This window comes from Mustela lutreola, chromosome 4 (assembly GCF_030435805.1).
Source record: "Mustela lutreola isolate mMusLut2 chromosome 4, mMusLut2.pri, whole genome shotgun sequence".
NCBI lineage: Eukaryota > Metazoa > Chordata > Mammalia > Carnivora > Mustelidae > Mustela > Mustela lutreola.
This window is the reverse complement of record NC_081293.1, coordinates 112,471,510-112,492,323: the sequence shown is the minus strand read 5'-3', so window position 1 is coordinate 112,492,323 and position 20,814 is coordinate 112,471,510. Positions and strand designations below refer to the sequence as shown.

At 35.7% G+C, this 20,814-nt stretch overlaps 1 protein-coding gene across 1 annotated transcript in view; it reads right to left on the bottom strand.

Annotated features, from left to right (window-relative positions):
* Window positions 1–20,814, bottom strand: part of COG5 (component of oligomeric golgi complex 5) — a 300,018-nt gene that overhangs the window by 138,493 nt on the left and 140,711 nt on the right. The window contains exon 8 of the mRNA XM_059170806.1: window positions 2,070–2,235. Coding sequence (XP_059026789.1) covers window positions 2,070–2,235 — 166 coding nt within the window. The remainder of the gene's footprint in view (window positions 1–2,069; window positions 2,236–20,814) is intronic.

Genomic DNA, 20,814 nt, shown 5'->3' with positions numbered 1-20,814 from the left:
TTTTCCCTTAAAATTATATCAACTTTATATATTTTAATATTTCTGGAAAATCTCAAACATACAGATCTGAAAGCATACTAAAAAAAAAATTTCCTAGAATCATTTGTTAGTTAGTTACTGACATGATGCCCCATCACTCTTAATACTTTAATGTGTATTTCCAAAAAGGACATTTTACTCCATAATCTCAATATAACCAACAAGATCAGCAAATTAACATGACTACTGCCAACAGCAAATTTAAAAAACTAAAAATAATAGTGATTATTCTTTTAAAAAATAATAAAGAATTAACGCTTAAGGTTTCTACAATAAATCACAGTATCTACTCCTCAACAGATGATAATAAGGCTTTAAAACTCTTTATTCTTTCAACAAAAAGGGTGTACATTAGGATTGACAGCATGTGAATAATTGCTTTCATTTTTTTTTCCCCTTTCTTGACAATACAAGAGGGAATGAGATTAAACTGCTCCTAGAAATTTAAACATTAGATCAAACTTTCTGAGAATAATTGCTGGGAAAAGCTGAGAGTGAATTCTCCTTTGGCAATTTCTTTTCAAAGCTCCCCTTCTGGGACAGTGTTAAAAAAGACCTATTCAGAGGCTAAGGCTAACCTTTAAAAATCCCTTTAAGATCTAAGATTCTTTTATCTCTTCTTATCTAGTGCAACTTATTTATGAGTGACATATATTTTGTGTTATTTAAGGCTATGTTTATATAGCAAATATAAAAATAATAATCACTCACTGTAAATTTGTTCAGTATAAGCCATGTATGAGGAACTCTGTTATTAATTCTATATGCATTATTTATTTTTTAGGACAACTCTTTAGACAGAGAAGCTTCTTCAATATGAAAATGGGAAGAAGGGTGCCTGGTGGTTCCATCGGTTGAGCTTCCAACTCTTGGTTTCAGCTCAGGTCATGATCTCAGGGTTATGGGATCAATCCCTGTATCAGGCTCTGTGTTCAGCACAGAGTCTGCTTGTCTCTCTCCCTCTGCTCCTTTGCCCCTTCCCCCACTCTCTATCTCTAAAATAAATATGTAAAAATCTAAAAGAGAAATGGAAAGAGAAAAACTGTAGAGACAATAAATAAACACAACAACTTTGGGGAATTTTTCTGTAGTCTAAAGAAATAAATGGGGGAGCAGAGCTGAAGAAGGAAACATAGACAAACATAGATCTGTCTTTCAGCAGAAGGTACACTAGCATGACTGTATGTAATAGGAAAGAGACTTAAAGAAGGAAAACTAACTAGATGGCAGACAGAGGGGATCTGCTAAAGCAATGCCTTTGGGACATGGGATCTAACATAGGAGCACAGTACTTGGTCTTTGCTAGGAGCAAGCACAGCTCACCCATATTAAGAGGAGAGAAGAGAAAATACAAGGAGAGAAATGCGGAGATAAGTTGGTTAGATGAGAGGCACACATAACATGTCTTTCCCATCTCATCTGTGAAGGGTGTTTTCTACATGAATGCCAATAGCAGCTGTATCTTGGCAGGAAAAAGGTTGCAGAGTGCTGTTGTTGGATTACTCCTCTCTCATACCTTTCTTTTGTAGGTTTTTTTTTTTTCCTTTTAGATTTTGTATGGTTTTAATGTTCCCAAAGGTTTTTATCAGTTTCTAAGTTCACAATGAGCCTTCTTTGCCCCTAAATGCCAGAATTACTCCAAGGAAAAGCCCGAAAAGCTAAGGGTGAAACTGCATTTCCTTAAAAAATATTTTCTGTCTCAAGGAGTACTTGTGAGGATAAGGATTTCAGGAAGAAAAATGTTCTTTTTTTTTTTTTCTTGCATCTGTTTCCTCTGAACTAAGTGGAGTCACAGTTTATAGATTTTTTTTTCTAGAAGTTCTGAATATACCAATTGGCCAATTCAACTCACTGATTAGACAAAAAAAAAAGTTATAAATACATTCTGAAACATAATTTCTTCTCTCATTTTCTGTCTACTAAAAAATGAGTCATTAGACTGCTTTGAAACTTAAGTGTTTCACATACTATTCAAAGGACTTCTTGGTTTATAAATAAACAAAGCAGCTAAATATAAACCATAGCCATACCTCTCACAGCTGACTGCGAAGGCTGAGTCAGAACTTTGATGTCTAACGTACTGTTGATATGTTCTTCTAAAGTAGCGCAATATCCATCCACAACACTGGTAATAGTATCCTTCAAAATTCCAAGATTATGGAAAACCTGAAGAGCTGTTCCGACTTGGGTTGGATTCTTTAAAAAGGTGGGGTTGGCAGGGTAGGAATAGATATAAATAGGAAGACAAACAAAATCAATATAAATCTACAATTTTGAACAGCACATAAGCAGCTACTACCATATTTTTTAAATTATCAGAGATAAGAACAAAGAGAGTGCATTTGGAACAAATATTATTTTTAGTCATTTATTTCATAACAGACAAAATTAAATACTATGTATATTATTCCCCCCTTCCCTTTTTCTCCTCCTTTAAAGGATAATAACAAGATCAGAAATTGGTTATATTATTAGAGCTTATTTAAAATTTACCACCAATGCCTATAAAGAGAGCCATGCTGGAATTAACAACAACCCTACATCTGTTTGGAGAATAAATAAGTGAATTCCACGGAATTAACTAAGGGCTGAACTGTACAGACTGACACTATTCATTATATTTCATTCATTCATTCATTCATTCTAACCACAAATATTTATACAGGGCTTACTGTGTATCTGCCTTGGTTTCAGGTCCTGGAAATATAGTAGTAAGCAAAACCATTTAAGTCCCTATCCTCATGGAACTTATATTTACTCAGAAATATATTAAAAATATATATGTAACAGACTATCAGGTAGAGATAACTGCTATAAAAAAATCAATCAGGGAATAAGAATAGAAAATGATGGGGAAAACATGGAGAAGACTCAGAGAATGCATTTCTGAGGTGATTTTTTCAAACACGGACCTGAATAGAATGAGCGAGGGAGTCTGAGGAGGATATGAGGAAAAACAGATCTGGACAGGTATCAACAAAAGCACTGAGGTAAAAATATGGTTGGCAGCTAATCAAACACCAAGAAGGCCCTGACTGTGGCTGGAACAGAGTGACTGTAGTAGAGAGAGGTAGGCGGTAAGGCAGGTAGCAAAAACACTGGGGGGTAGACTGAGTCCATAGTAATATAAACATGTTGTTGACTCTGTCACTAAGTAAATGAATTATCAAGGCAGAATCTAGTACCTCAACATGGATCACCAGGCCCAAACAGGTGAAAGTCTGCTTTCACTTAATGATTCAGCGACTGTGTTTAAAAGCACTTAGTTTAAAAGTTAAATTATTTCATTAACTTAATTTCTTAACAGTTAAGTTGATAAAGAAGACATAAAGTTACTTCTGAAACATATTGGTGTTAGTAACATAACATGGTGCAGTAACACACACTCACACCCAGAGGCAAAGTAGAATCAGCTTATAGAAAAAAGCAGACAAGGTTAGTGGCTCCAACACCCATTTTAGATTTTTAATTAAACAAGAAAAAGAAGCAAATGAACATCATTTCAAATGCTTTAATGAAAAAAGCTTAATTTAATATGGTTATAACAGAATTTAATTCTAGTATATACTATCAATTCTCTATCAGTGAACTATCAAAGAAAATGGGAGAAAATAAGCTATTTAACATAGAATTAGTCAACTGAAAACATAGAGTATAGTACTATGCTTTGGTTTTTGTTAGTTCCATTTTTTCCTTCCTCCCCAGAGCAGAATACTTTTTTACTTTTTAGTAAATACTTTTAATTTAATTTATTTGACAGACGTAGACCACAAGTAGGCAGAGAGGCAGGCAGAGAAAGGAGGAAACAGGCTCCCTGCTGAGCAGAGAGCCCAATGCCTGGCTCGATCCCAGGACCCTGCAGGGCTCAATCCCAGTACCCTGGGATCATGACCTGAAGCTTTAACCCACTAAGCCACCTAGGAGCCCCTAACTGAAAGACTTTTAAAGTCGTATTTCACTTGAAAGGTCTGGTTAACATGGACCACTTTTCTTTTTTTAAAGATTTTATTTATTTATTTATTTGAGTTGCTTAACCAACTGAGCCACCCAGGCGCCCTAACATGGACTAGTCTTCATCATTTCCTGCTCCAAAAATTATTAACTCCCCAAAACTTTTCAATACAGAAACATATATAACTCCTTCCTTTTTTTCTCTTTTAAGCAAGAGAGGGGAATGATTTAAATATTTATTTGACAGAGAGAGAGAGAGAGAGAGAGAGCGCAGAGCGCTAGCTAGCTCAGAGGGGAGGGTGAGGGACAAGCAGACTCCCAGATGAGTGCAGAGCACAGAGCCTGACTGGAGTTGAAATAAGGAGTGGGCTGCTTAACCAACTGAGCCATCCAGGTGCCCCTAGCTCATTCTTAAAGAAGCCTCTAATATGGCAATATTTGAAATAAGTATAATTTATAATACTTATAATAACTCTAGTTGTAATTTTCAGCTTTCCAATTTATATGACCACTTTTTCAGTTAATGCCAGTTACTCACATTCATTAGCTTAATATAAACATACCATTTGTGAATTGGAAAACTACAAAATATTATCTGAAATAAAATTCTTGAACATACAGAGGAGTGGGCAAATTATGTAAATACAACTTTAAGAATTATCACCAAGTGAACGTATCTGAGTAACTACCACCTAGGCTATGAAACCAAATATTATCAGGAACTCTGAATCTATTATGGCTTGCCTAACTGCATCTCTCCACATATTATCACTATCATAATTTCTAACACCATTGATTAGTTTTGCCAATTTTTGATTTTTACATAAATGGAACCCTAAAGAAAGTTATTATTTTCTGTCTGCCTCCTTCTAGTCAATATCTTATTTGTAAAATTCATCCATGCTGTTGCATGTAGCAGTACTTGATTCATTTTCACTGCTGTTGAGTAGAAATTTACCTTTGTTTATCCACCTAATATCCAACTGGTGTACATTTGAGTTATTTCCATCGTTTAGGTATTTTAAATAATGCTTTCATGAACATTCTGGTACCTAGCTTTTAGTGAACATACATGCATATGCATTTCTGCTGGGTAAGAGCAGAAATGCTGAATCATTAGGTATTTGTATGCTTAGTGTTTGCAAATTCTGCCAATTTTCCAAAGTCATTGTACAATTCACGCCCCAGCAGCAATACATGAGTTGTGGGTGTTCCACAACCTTACCAAAATTCAGAATTATCATCTTTTTAAGCTATTCTTTGGAATGATCACTGTGGTTTTAATTTACATTTCTGTGATGACTAAGAAGTTATCCCTTCTTGCATGTTAATTATCCATTTGAGAACTTCTTTTGTGAAGTGCATGTTCATTTTTTTTGCCCATTTTTCTCACTGGTTATTTTCATCTTTTACATATTTGTAAAAGTTGTTTACATATTTGGATGTAATCACTTTGATAATTATATATATTGCAAGTATGTTCTCCCACACTTAAGAATTCTTGTAAGGAAAAGAAGTTCCTAATTTACATGCAGTCAATTTTATCAACCTATGGTTAGCACTTTTAGTATCTTATTTAAAAATTTTCCTATCCCACATTTATGAAAATGTCCTTCGTTCAAGAATTTACCCTCCAGAAACTCTATTCATTTGTCTTTCACATTCAGAAATATAATCCACCTGGAACTACTTTCTGTATGAGAAAGGAGCCAAGATTAGTGATTTTCTATATAAATACCCAACTGGCCCAAAACTTATTGAAAAAACAAACAAGGAAATTAAAATCTTTACCTCTTTGCTCTCAAAGCCTACCTTTGCAGTAAATGAAGTTTCCATTTACGTGTTTTTACCTGAACCTTCAATTCTGTACCATTTGTCTACCTTCATTACATCAAATCACCAGTGTAAACTGTTGTAGCTTTAGAATAAGTCTGATAGTCCTCCATTTCTGTTCTTCTTCAATTTGGTATAGACTATTTTTGGCTCACGATACTTCCATATAAATTTAATAATGGGCTAGAAATTTCCATCAAAGAAAAAGCTCCTGAAATTTTGAGACTACATAAAATCTATACCTAAAATTAGCAGGAATTGAAACCTTTGTAAGAACGATTCTCTAATCCATGAATATGGTAGCTCTCCTCATTTACTCAGGTCTTCTTTAACTTCTCTTAACAATGTTACAGTTCCTGTGAAGAGCTATTACATAACTCCAGTGTGAATCATTCCTACACATTTGGTGCTTTTTGATATTTAAGTGGTAATTTTTAATTTTGCTGCTTGTATAATAAAGATACAATTCATTATTATATATTGAATTTTACCAAAGTTTCAAAGTTCTGTTATTAATTCTAATAGTTTGAAGATTGTTTTGGATTTCCTATATACATAATCATGTTATTTCTAAGTAATTTTTATTTCATTTATTTTTTTAATAATTTTTAATTTTTTTATAAACATATAATGTATTATTAGTCCCAGGGGTACAAGTCTGTGAATTGCCAGATTTACACACTTCACAGCACTCACCATAGCACATACCTTCCCCAATATCTATAATATTTCTTCATTTTTTAAAAAGATTTTATTTATTTATTTGACAGATAGAGATCACAAGTAGGCAGAGAGGCAGGCAGAGAGGAGGAAGCAGGCTCCCTGCCGAGCAGAGAGCCCAATTCGGGGCTCGATCCCAGGACTCTGGATCATGACCTGAGCCGAAGGCAGGGGCTTTAACCCACTGAGCCACCCAGGTGCCCCTTCATTTCTAATCCTTCTATATTTTATTGCTTTCTCTTACTCCCTGGTTAGGATCTTCAGTATGTTGCTATGTTAAAGTGATGAGTAATATCTTTGTATCATTCCTAACCGCAAGCAGAAAACCTTAAATATTTCACTTTATTGGATTAAGAATATTCTATTCTAGGTCTGCTAAAAATTTTACATCATAGACTGATGTTGGATTGTATTAAATGCTTTTTCTGCATTTACTAAGATGATCAATTTTTCCCTTCATTGATGACATTACATTGTATTTCTAGACTAAAGCCATCTTGATAATGATGAATTATCCTTTTTACATATCCATAACTTATATTTGCTAATCCTTCTTTTAGTAGTTTTTTTTTTTTTAGGATTTTATTTATTTGCCAGACAGAGATCACAAGTAGGCAGAGAGGCAGGAGTGGGGGTGGGAGCAGGCTCCCAGCTCAGCAGAAAGCCTGACGTGGGGCTCAATCCCAGGACCCTGGGATCAAGACCTGAGCTAAAGGCAGGTCTTTAACCCATTGAGCCACCCAGGTGCCCTTCTTTATTAGATTTTAATTGATTTTTAGGAGAGATAGCTAATATCCTTCCTCATATCAAGTTTATATATACTGGCCTCATGAAATAATCAAGTAAGTGTTCCTTCTTTCTCAATTCGTAGATGGAGTTTGTAAAAACACTGGTTGATTTATTAAATATTTGAATGAATTCACTAGTGAAACTACTATCTGTCCTTGAAGTTTTTTTTTTTTTTTTTAAAGATTTTATATCTTTATTTGACATATAGAGATCACAAGTAGGCAGAGAGTTGGGCAGAGAGAGAGGAGGAAGCAAGCTCCCTGCTGAGCAGAGAGACTGATGCGGGGCTTGATCCCAGGACCCTGGGATCATGTCCTGAGCCGAAGGCAGAGGCTTTAACCCAATGAGCCACCCAGGCGCCCCTTTGAAGTTTCTTTGAGGGAGGTTGTGTAATGATAATTAATTTTGTCAATACAACTAATCAGATTTTTAAATTTTCCTAGTGTTCGTTTCAGTAAGTTGTTTTTCTAGAAATTTCTCAATCTTATCTAACCTTTCAAATGTACTGTTTTAAAGTTATACCTAGTATCCCCTTATTAACTTATTATTTTCTGTTGAACCTGTAATTGGGTCACTTTTTTCCCCCCTTAATACCAGTAATGTGTGCCTTTTAAAAAACTTTTTTTTCCTATTCTTAATAGTCTTTTTCAGTATTTATCAATTTAATGTATTAATCTTGTCAAATAATGAACTATTGGATTTGTTGATTCTATTATATAAAGTTTTGTTATACCTATTTCACAGGTATTTGGAGCCAGAAGCCTAGATCAGAAGCCAAGCACGAGTAGTTAGTAGCCAAAACCTTAGCAAATTATTTAACCATCCTGAGACTTAGTTTCCTCATCTGTACTACAGTGAAAACAGCAGTATCAACCTTATATGTAAATGAAAAAGTCCTTATAACTGACCTAGCACTGCAGACAGAATGAAGAGCTCAAGTATTAGCTGTCTTTACTTTGATCTGCTGGAATCGTAGTTAATGTGGGCTTTTAAAAGTAAATAGTCTTGGGACAAAAGCCCAACTTTGTATAATCTGTGTGACACTGGGAATATTACCTTATCACTCATCAAACTTTATATTAATAATATTTCTTTCCTCACCAGATTTTAAGATCTCTGAGGGGAGGATCCAAATTTGTTTTATTCACTTTAATACTCATAATATCTAGCACAGGTGCTAAATAGGTAGGTGTTGAATAAGTAAATGAGCAATTAAATTTTTATGATTTGGTTTGCTAATATTATTCTTTGCATGACAACTTTTCAGTTTCAGACTATTTCAGTCTAATTTTCAGACTAATTTCAGACTATTGAAATAACATATTCAAAATACCTAGTATTCAGTGGAGGACCTGGGTGGGTCAGTTGGCTAAGCATCTGCCTTCAACTCAGATCATGATCTCAGGGTCCTGGGATCCAGCCCCGCATTGGGCACGCTGCTCAGCAGGGAGCCTGCTTCTCCCTCTCCTTCTGCCTCTGCCACTCCCTCCTACTGGTGCTCTCTTCTTCTCTCTCTAATAAATAAATAAAATCTTAAAAAATAAAATACCTAGTGAAATAAGTCAAGCAGAGAAAGACAACTATCATATGATCTCCCTGATATGAGGAAGTGGTGATGCAACATGGGGGCTTAAGTGGGTAGGAGAAGAAGAAATGAAACAAGATGGGATTGGGAGGGAGACAAACCATAAGTGACTCTTAATCTCACAGAACAAACTGAGGGTTGCTGGGGGGAGGGGGTTTGGGAGAAGGGGGTGGGATTATGGACATTGGGGAGGGTATGTGCTTTGGTGAGTGCTGTGAAGTGTGTAAACCTGGTGATTCACAGACCTGTATCCCTGGGGATAAAAATATATGTTTAAAAAAAAAAAATACCTAGTACTCAGTATATGGATAGTACAAAATATTGGTTCTCAGGTCATTTATTAATATTCTAAAAGTTAAAAGAATGCTAGAAGAGCTTTTGTTCCAGTTCCCAAGAATTTCTTATCACTCTATCTTTACTTATTCAAATGAGTAGTTACCCAATAGATACCACATGAGTAAGCTTGAGGTACTTGGTTCTCTCCTCTGCATCTTAATTTCATAAATTTAAAAATGATGAGGATAGATGAATGGAGATTCCCAAAGCTATCTGAAGTTTTTTTTTGTTGTTTTTTTGTTTTTTTTTTAAATAAAAATGTAGCCAGCAAGACCTAAACTCCAAAGACTGTGGTTCAGTTGGACCAGACTGAGACCTGGTTACAAAATTTTCAAAACTCTTCAGATGCTTCTGATATAGTTGGCCTGGCAACCATCTGGGAACCACTGGAATAGATGACTGCCAGACTTAGAAGGAGAGGGAGAAGGAGAATGAAGGAGAAGGAGAACCATTTATTCATGTGAAGATGGCTTTTTTTTTTTTTTTTTTTAAAGAACAGAATACACAAAGAAATGACAGAGGAAAACTACAGAGTATATGTAAGGAGCAATAAAGAGATTCTATTGCCACAAATGTTATGTGCCTTAAAAACTCATAATAAAAGGTAATGTTGAGCTGATAACAAGGGTCTTGTCACTGACAATGCTGAGTGGCATTCTGTAAAGATTTTATTTTATTTTATTTTTTTGGTAATAAAAATGATTTTTCTAAATATCACAATCTAAGCTGTTTAAGGAAATAAAATAATGAGCTGAAAACGCAGCTTAAAGTAGAGAGCTGCAATGAGGGTATAAAGAACAGGACAGATACAAGAGATTTTGAAACACTGGAAAGAAACTGGATGCTGACTGATTACAAGGGAAAGAGGCAGGGAAAAGACTAGGATCTTGGAAGTGTCAAGTTGGTGAGCTTGTGAAGACAGGCATAGCAAAAGGACAGTCAGAAGGAGATCATCTGGGTGAGTGGGTGGGAGAGAGCAGGCACAGGAGGATCAGGGGCTGCTGCTAACAAAGCACTGAGCTGTTCGTCCTGCTGAGTGTCAAGTGCCAATAGGGCACTCTGGGTGGAAATGAGAACACATCTGAAATAGATAATCACAGAAACCTAGTCTAGGTAGCAAACTAAACTGAAGTAATAAATCATGAAAATAGGGGTGTTGGAAACTATAAGTCACAAAGGAGGTAAATCAAGCACAGAATTAGTGAGAGTGAAGAACAGCAAGGCAATGGAACAATACTCTAGCCAGGAATGAGACTAGAACATTAGAAAAATTGAAAATGAAATCATTTCGTCTAGCTATGATAGAAGTGAAAAACATCTCCTGAAGATACTTAACATTAACATCCTTTCTCCACCATCCCCTCTCACCACAGACAAATACTATGGATTTTGATCACAGGCTTTTTCCGAGCCCTTACTAATAATACATTCTGGGCTTTTAGTTTCCTGATCTGTAAAAAGAAGGAGCTGGACTAGATGAACTCTAGTACCTTTTCCAGAACTGAAACATGATGACTTTACTATCATTCAATGTATATCATCCTCTATTAATGCACAAGACACAAGGAGTTTTTTAAAAAATGAGGCAAATATTACACTCTGACTTATTTATAGTCTGAAGGGATATAAAGACAAGTAAAGCAGCAATTAGAACGCACCATGATAAATGAGAGGAGAAATGCAGAGTTTAATGAAAACACGTCAAAGGGGTATTAACCTAGATCTGGGAGGGAAAGAAAGAAGGATGGAGGAGTCAGGAAATGCTCCATGAAGGAGTCTCAGCTAAGATCTGAAATGAAGGTGTCTGGTGGCCTGAAGGTAAGATGTGAAACATTTACGTGAGGAGGGGGCGCCTGGGTGACTCAGCCAGTTCAGTGTCCGACTCTTGATCTTGGCTCAGGTCTTGTCCTCAGGGTCATGAGTTCAAGGCCCGCATTGGGCTCCATGCTACTATTTACAGGAAGTAGCAATTTACAGGAAGAGGGGGAAAGCAAAAGGAAAACTCCTCCAAGCAAAGGAGCAGCACATTTGAAAGCCTGTGTATGAGACCATGTGATGGAAACTAAGTCCACTAACAACTGATAGGTAAGAGATCTACACAAACACCTGCTACTTTGGGTACCTATGCAAGTGGCTCTCAAATTTTTAGTAGATACAAAAGAATTACCTGGGGGAACTTGCAAACTGCAAAAAGAGCATAGGAAAGGTTTGTGGAATGCTGGTAAAGGTTTTAGTGTTTTTAAATCTGAATGTTTAGTTATATGTTTGTTCACTTTGTGAAAAACATTTTGTGTTTTTCACAAAACACTTTGTGAAAAACTCATAATGTATACACTTCTCTGTTCATTGTATTTTTTTAAAGATTTTATTTATTTATTTGACAGAGAGAAATTACAAGTACACTGAGAGGCAGGCAGAGAGAGAGAGAGAGAGAGAAGGAAGCAGGCTCCCTGCTGAACAGAGAGCCCGATGCGGGACTCGATCCCAGGACCCTGAGATCATGACCCGAGCCGAAGGCAGCGGCTTAACCCACTGAGCCACCCAGGCACCCCTGTTCATTGTATTTTAATAAAAATGTCTAAGGTAAATATTGGGAAATGAAAAGGGTAACAAATTATGACAAAAATATAAATCAGATACCTTAGATACCTAAAAACATCATTCAATAATGCTTCCTAGTTTGGGGGACAAGATATTAAATCAAATAAAAAAAATATATGAATGTTTATATTACTATATAAACATGAGTCTTGTGTGAATTTTTTCCTAAAACAATAAATACAAGTTTTATGTCTGAATACACACTATCACAATTGCTTTTTAAAAATAATTGGTTCCTAAAATATTGGCTAATGTAAAATATGTATTTTAGTTTTGCAATTTGTTATGGACTGAATTTCTGTGTCTGTCTCACTCCCACTCCTGGCCCCCCACCAGTTGAAGCCCTAACACCCAATGTGATGTTATTTACAGATGGGATTATTTGGAGTTAATTAGGGTTAGATGAAGTCCTGAGGTAGGACCCTGGTCTGATGGCATTAGTGCCTTATAAAAGAAGATACCAGAGAGCTTGTATACTCTTGTGTCTCTATCATGTGAGAACACAGAAATGAGGCAGCTGTCTGCAAGCCAGGAGAGACTCCTCACCAGAAACTGAACGCTGCCCAAACTTGACCTTAGATTTTCTACCATCCAGAGCTGTAAGAAAATAAATATCTATTATTTAAGCCACCTACCTAGCCTATGGTTTCTGTTGAGGCAGCATGAGCTGCCAAATGTTTACACACTGTACAAACAGATAAAATTTTAGATGGTTTAGTGTCTAAATTATTGTTCCTTGTCCCCAACAATTTCACGTCCACCTGAAACCTCAGACTCTAACCTTATTTGGAGGAAAGGTCTTTGTAGATATAACCAGTTAAACTGAGATGAAGTCATACTGGATTGTGGTGGGCTCTAAATCCAATGACTGATGTCCTTAAAGGAGAATAAAACACCCAGAGACAAACACCATGAAAAAGGTAATGTTTGACAACAGAGGCAGAGATTGGGGTGAAACAGTTACTAGCCATGGAACGTGAAGGACAGAGTGGAGCCAGGAGTAGTTAAATAAGAGGCTTGGAAGGCTTTTTCCATAGTCTCCAGAGGGAGTGTGGCCCTGCCAACATCTTGATTTGGATTTCTAACTACCAGAATTACGAGAAAATAAACTTTAGTTGCTTTAAGTCACCTAGTATGTGGTCATTCGTTAGGGCAGCCCTAGGAAATCAATACAAAAGATTAAAGGCAACAGAAAAACATGCATATGCACAAAGAAATGGAAAGACATTCCATGCTCATGAACTGGAAGAAAAAATACTGTTAAAAGCTCCATTACTACCCAAAGCAACCTACACATTTAATGCAATCCCTATCAAGACACCAATAGCATTTTTCATTTTTCATAGAACTAGAACAAATAATCCTAAAATCTGTATGGAACCACAGAAGACCCCAAATAGCCAAAACAATCTTTGAAGAGAACAAAATTAGAGGGATCACAATCCCAGGCTTCAAGATATACTACAATGCTGTAGAAATCAAAACAGTATGGTACTGGCAAAAAACAGGCACACAGATCAAAGGAACAGAATAGAGAGCCAAGAAATAAACCCATGATTATACGATCAGTTATTATATGACAAAGGAGCCAAGAATATCTAATGGACTTCAACAAACCATGTTTGGAATACTGTACAGTGACACAAAAGAAAATGAAACTGAACCACTTTCTTACACTAGACACAAAAATAAACTCAAAGTTGATTTTTACTTTTTTTTTTTTAAAGATTTTATTTATTTATTTGACAGAGAGAGATCACAAGCAGGCAGAGAGGCAGGCAGAGAGAGAGAGAGAGAAGGAAGCAGGCTCCCGGCTGAGCAGAGAGCCCAACGCGGGGCTCGATCCCAGGACCCTGAGATCATGACCCGAGCCGAAGGCAGCGGCTTAACTCACTGAGCCACCCAGGCACCCCCAAAGTTGATTTTTAAATGTGAGACTTGAAACCATAAAAATCCTTCAAGGGAGCAGAGGCCATAATTTCTTTAACACTGGCAGTAGCAGCATCTTTCTACATATGTCTGCTGAGGTAAGGGAAACAAAAGCAAAAATAAACTAGTGGGACTACATCAAAATAAGAAGTTTCTGCATGGTGAAGGAAACAGTCAACAAAACTAAGAGGCAGCCTATTGAATGGGAGAAGATATTTGCAAATGAGATATCCGATAAAGGGTAGTATCCAAAATATATAAAGAACTTTCATAACTCACTACACAAAAAGAAAGAATCCAATTAAAAATTGGGCAGAAGACATGAGTAGACATTTCTCCAAAGAAGACATCCAGATGGTCAACAGACACATGGAAAGATGCAAAATATCACTCATCATCAGAGAAATGCAAATCATAACTACAAAGAGATATCACCTCACACCTGTCAGAATAGCTAACTTCAAAGACATAAGGAACAATAAGTGTGGGCGGGAATGCAAACTTGCCCAGCTGCTTGGGTGCCTTCCACATTTTGGCTATTGCATTCAAATAATGTTGCAATAAACATAAGGGTGTATATATTATTTCAAATTATACTGGGTAAATACCCAGTAGTGGAGTTACTACATCACATGGTAATTCTACTTTTAATTTTGTGAGGAACCTCCATACTGTCTTCCCCGTTTTAAAGAGCCTTCATATTTACTGATATTAATTTGTCATCACAATATAGGCAGAATAAGTATTCCTATCCTCACTTTACACTTAAGGAAACCAAGGCAGCAAGAGAGCAGGCCCACAGCTGGCCAGTTTTAGGTCTTGGGCCCTTTCCTGTTGACTCTGTACTCTACCACAGGTCATCCCATCATCACTTGATTGAGAAGATCTCCAGATATGCCAGTTTTGCAGGCAAGAAATACTCTCTGGCAAATTTTAAGAGCTCTCAAAACATACAGACTAAACATATTTGAAAAATACCATGCTAGCAAGAGATAAGCTTCTGCTGAAAAGGTGGCCATGTCTTCTAGACAATGTCTTCTCTTTTAAATAAGACAGTCAATTCTAAGGATAATTTTTTTACAAATTGTCACTGTGACCTTCAAGAAATCTTTTAATCTTATATAAAATTTATCATAAATTGTGATATAAAGTGAGATTAAAGCCCATGTAACAGAGAAGAAAGGGATAATTTCATAAATAGATCAAGATAAATTTCTACCTCTTCAAAAGCATTTCAGAAGATGGCACAACCACTTTCTTTTTATTAAACTAAAATTGTTTCTCCTGCTTTAGAAACAAATAAATATAATGTAATTTTTTCCTTTCTCCTCCAATACCTTAGTAGTATTATATGGGAAGAAAAGAAAATACCATAATAATATAGTCAGAAAAGCAACACAGTTAAGATCCTTGAAAAGCTTGCCAAAACAGTAACACTGTAACCAAAGCAACAGCTGGCACTGAGCTAATGGAACAGAGATCTAGGCAGACTGCTGTAAAGATTGTTCTATGAAGCAGCAATTAGTATTTCAGCACTTACTAAGTAAGCTGTAAACTAATAGGAGATGACCTTCATGAGCATAAATATAATATTAAGTCAAAAGTTTAATACAACTTGAAAAATTTCATATAACTAGCAGCAGAAATGGAGAGAGTGACAATTTGATTTAAGTGGAAACAAAATGCAAAAATGACATAAATGTACGACTGTGAAGGATAGCCTGAAATTATATTAAAAGTCTGAAAGGATCAAATACTCCTTGTATCATAAAGACAATCACATTTCATTCCTTCCCTTACTGAAATAATTGTTCAGCAGGTAAATTCTTTTTCTTTAGCTTTCATATAAGAAATGAGCTGAGAAAAGAAAAGGACGAATGTAGAATATAAATTCAGCTGATGCTATTCTGTTGTAACAGTCTGTGCACCATTCCAAAGTGACTCAGTTCATAAAGCTTTAAGTCCTATGATAGTCTTAGCTGTTTCCCCAACTGATTTGAACTAGAAAGGCAGGCATGAGATTCTGAAATTTTACTTTTCCTTAGTGAGGTTTAGAAATACAGTATTTCCTCAAAGTTTGATCAGTAAGCCGTTCCATACTCAATTAAAACAAAAACTAAGAAAAAGGGGGAAAAAAACCCCAAGGAACCCCAGAAATACATTCAGAGAGGGGGCTGATAGGGAGGGAAAGGGAGAGATCAACTTAGTGTCCCTCAAAAGCACAGATATTACAGTGAGAAAGATGCAAAGTCAGTTCAAGCAAAACTTCAGAGAACAAGTAGAACAAGCTATGTTTCACTACACAGCCAGTCCTTACTGCTGAGTAAAAATAAAATAATACACTTTCTGTAGTTTTATTTTACAGCAGAGAAAGGATACAAGTTTAATCATCTTTACCACAAAGCAGGTAATTCTTTAAACCATGCCCTCAGTAGAAGATGTACTTAATAAAATCAGGCTGATTTTCAGGTAAATTTAAAACAAGGAAAAGCTCAGTACCTAAAACATACACAGTAATTTACAAATTAAAAATTCTAACTATTTTATTTAACAAAAATAGTATTAATAAACTCACAACACCCTATACATAACAAGTGTATATTAGGCCAAAATACTGAAGGCAATTTATAATCTCCTAGCCATATGCCCTAATGGGACAGACACACTGGACACTTTTTCTGGAGCTACAACATGCCTAAAACACTGAAAACTTAATGGAGCTCCATGGGAGATTACATGTCCTAAAGGAAGAGAGAATCACATTAAATAACGTAATTTAAAAGCAAGAATTATATTAGCTACCTTGGTTGTGATTTAGAGCTTACCAGTGTCTTCTCTGATTCAGTAACATGCAGGCCATTAATGCTGGATATGTACTTCTCAGCTAACCTAATATGATTATTTCAGAACCTGTTAACAATCAACAGTCAACAGTGCATAACCCAAATGAAATTAAGAAACTAAGAAGGACATTTAATAGCACAATATGATCTTATCAACCAGAAATCAACTTTATTCTAGCCCTTTTAGAAGAAAAGCAGAAAATAAAAGAGCTATAGAAAGACAAGGAAAAAGGACAGTAAAAAAGGAGTGAACATGGACAGGAAGAAGAGGGTTCTGCAGAAGAAGTGATGACACACAGAAAATGGAAAAGGGGGTATCAAAGGATAACAGATTTAGAGTATCAAATCTAGAGAGCATTTGAAGTCATACATTGGCATTAAATAAAAATATTTAAATGATGTCAATGCTTAGAGGAACATTCTCTCTCTCTCTCTCTCTTTTTTTTAAAGTAATCTCTACCCCCAACACGGGGCTTGAACTCATGACCCCATGATCAAGAGTAACATGTTCGACCAACTGAGCCAGCCAGGGACCCCAGAATAACATTCTCATTGCATTAAAGATCAGTAGATAGTTTTTCAAGGACACTAAAATGTGTTCAATAGTAAAATGAATTTTATAGGACAATGACAGTATAGGAAAATAAGACAACAATATACTAAGGCCCAAATGTTATTCTTTTAATATAATTACACTTTTAAGTCAAATGTATAAATTTGGCTTATCTTTTTAAGTAACAGAATAATTCTAGTCATTCTGTGCTTTATCAAAGACATTTATGGTAGGCATTACTAGTTACTCCCTGAAATTCAGTTCTTCCTTTCTTAACATAATGTTCCCAATGTTTCTAAAGTAAAAACCTAATTTTCTCCTGGGGTGACAATGCACTCTGCCCCCAGCAATGGCCCATAAGCAGCGCAAGCCAATGCTGACAATTTTGTGCTTCTCTGCCAGATCCTTGCTTCCACAGTACTCCTGACAGCTGGGATGACCATGCGGCCCAGATCTGGTCAATAAGACAGAAAAACAGGTCTCCTGGGGCAGTTCTGAAGATTTGCCCTGCCTTTTGGCTGGCAGCTGACACTGCCCCATATTCACACGTCAAACATGGGCATGATGCCTAGTGGTGGGAGACCATGATGTGACCAGCAAAGGACACTAAGGATGACAGAATGGAAGAAAGACCTGAATCCTTATTGAACAGCTGAAACAATGTTAGCACCACCCACAACCAGACAAATCCCTATTTTTAAGCCATCGTTAGTCTGGCTTGGTGTCACAGCTCTCGCAGTCTCACCCAGCACCACATATATAAAAATACATGAGTCCCTAACAGTTCTTCAAAAAAAAAAAAGAAGGAAAAACAAAAGAGAACAAAATCATACCACATTTGCTGCCACTGGAGGTGGCTATCATAGCAACTCACTACTTTGTAAATTGATAATAAAGGTGCAAAATTTAAATATTTACTGATCATTTTAAAAAGGAATTACAGTTCAGGGTAACCAAATTTCCTGAGTTGATGAGTGAAAGTTCTTCTTTACAAATGAATCACAGCTAATAAAAACAGAGGAATAACAAAAATAGAAATCACTTTCACATTCTCCAATGAAAAATATAAAATGATTTAGACAAAAATCATCAATAAATGTTAAAACTATCAGTAGAAAGAATGACAGGCAATTAAATATTCTCCAGGTGCCAAAATATCTGCCAATTCACAATGAATTAATTCAATGAAAGAAAAAATAACCCTTTTCAACAAAAGGTGCTCAAACGACCGCCTATTTCTATGGAAAAAATGAACCTTACACTTAACATAAAAATTAAACAATAAACTCATAAATTCTCAAAAAAAACACAGGAAGAAAGATTTGCACCTTTAGGGTAGGCAGAAATTTTATGTAACATGCAAACAAAACCACAGATAAACCGGTCTGTCAAAACTAAAAAAATTTGCTCTTCAAAAAGATGATATCAAGTGGGGGGAAAAGGCAGCATTATTCTTTCTTTCTTTTTTCTAAATGCATGGCTTGAATGCATCCTTGATCCTGAGATCAAGACCTGAGCTGAAATAAGACACTTAACTGACTGAGCCAATCAGGGACGCGAGCAGCATTATTCTTAATAGCTAAAAACCTGTAACTAATCTAATGTCCAACAACCTATAGATACATGAACGGTGACTATATCCACAGAATGGAATATTACTAAGCAAGAAGAGGATCACTTATGCATGCAACAACAAAGATGAACCTAAATAAAACAATGTGCTAAGTGAAAGAAACTAGATGTCTAAGAATACATGCTGTGTGGTTCCACTTTTATGAAATTTTAGAGAAAGCCAGATCTATGGACATGGAGAGCAGATCAGGGATTGCCTGGGTTCAGCAGCGGGAGAAGGGACTGACTGCGAACAGGCATGAGGGAATGGTTTCATGGCGATAACAGTTTTCCCAAAATGTGTGTTGTGACATGGTTGCACAATTGTACAAATTGACTGAAATTCATCAAACTATACGCTAAATGAACGAATGTTATGGTATGTTAAATTACACCTCAATGACAATGCAAAAAGAAAAAAGGCAAGCCTTAGAAAATATTTACAATACACATATGTGACAAAAGATCTGTATCCAGAATACATTAAGAATTCTTACATTTCAGTAAGAAGAATAAAATAAACTCTTTAAATACCGATCAAAGACCTTTCATATTTAGCATATGGGAAAAGCTGGTCACATCAGCTATTAGGGGAAAGGCAAATTAAAACCACAATGAGAATCTACTACCTCCGAGACCTGTTCAAATGTCTAAAATTAAAAAAGACTCCCAACATCGAATTTGGTAAGGACCTGGAGAAACCCTAACCTACTCAGGTGAGAATGTGAAAAGATAGAGCCACTCTGGAAAACTGCTAGTTTCTTTAAAAAGTAAATAGACCATTCTTTGCAAAAACCCAACCATTCTTGCATTTCATACTTACCCAAGAGAAACGAAAACATATGCTGACACAGAGACTTGTACTTGGCCCATGGCAGCCTTATTTACATAGCCTCAATCTGGAAATAACCCCAGATGTCTGTCAATTAGTTAACAGATAAAAGTACTTCAACTAAAATGGAATACTAATCTGCAATAAAAAAGGACCAAGCCACCAAAGCATTCAACATGGATTGATCTCAAAATAATTATGATGGAGAACAGACATGTTTCTTCATCATGTCTTCATCATGTCAGACATGTCTCGTGTTTCTCAGACATGAGAAACCACACTATGACTTTGGTTATATGAAACTGTAGAAAATGCAAACTAATCTTGAGTGACCCAAAGCGGTTACCTGGGTCTTTTCTTCTGAATTACAAAATAAAAATTTAAGTATTTGCTACTATAATAAAAAGCCAGCATTAGATTGTTTAAATTAAGTAAAAATCATTTAAATAAGAGTTGCCCAAATAAAAAGTTCTGAGTTTTTGAGAAACAGAAAATAATTACACAAATTTTAGACAAAGAACAGGGATAGATTCTATGTGAATATAATAAAAATTTAGTCAGTTATTGAAAAAATTATTCACAGGGCAGTATGAAAATGAAATGCCACTCAGTGAACTGGAAAACTATGGAAAGCTATAATGCCAAAAGACCCTACGGCTGAAAGTAGACAGTTAATTAGACTGAATTAGAGTGAATCTACACTAGAAGATAGCAACAAAATTAAATCTAAAAACAAAGTAACCAATGTTACAGTAGGTTGTTCATGACAAGAAAATGTATCAAAGAATAAGAAAATAGCATGAATACAAAATGCAGAAACAAAAATAACAGTACCACTTTACATTTGGCATAAAACAAAAACACAGAGCAGTACCATATGATAACTGAAATGCTACAGAAGAGAATGGGGTTGTGGAGAGAAGGAAGAAAGAAAAATACTAAAACATACACGAAGAAGAAAATAAAATGATTTAAAGCAAGGATCAGTATACTTTTTCTTTAAAGGGCGCAAAAGTAAGTATATTTCAGGCTTTCCAGGACACATATGGTTTCCATTGCATGTTCTTCTTTGTTTTTTTTCAACCACTTAAAAATGCAAAAACAATTCTTAGTACTTGGGCCATAGCAAAATCCACAGTACCAACCCTTGATTTAGAGTGTTTAAATAAGAGTTTAAATTAATTTCCAAATT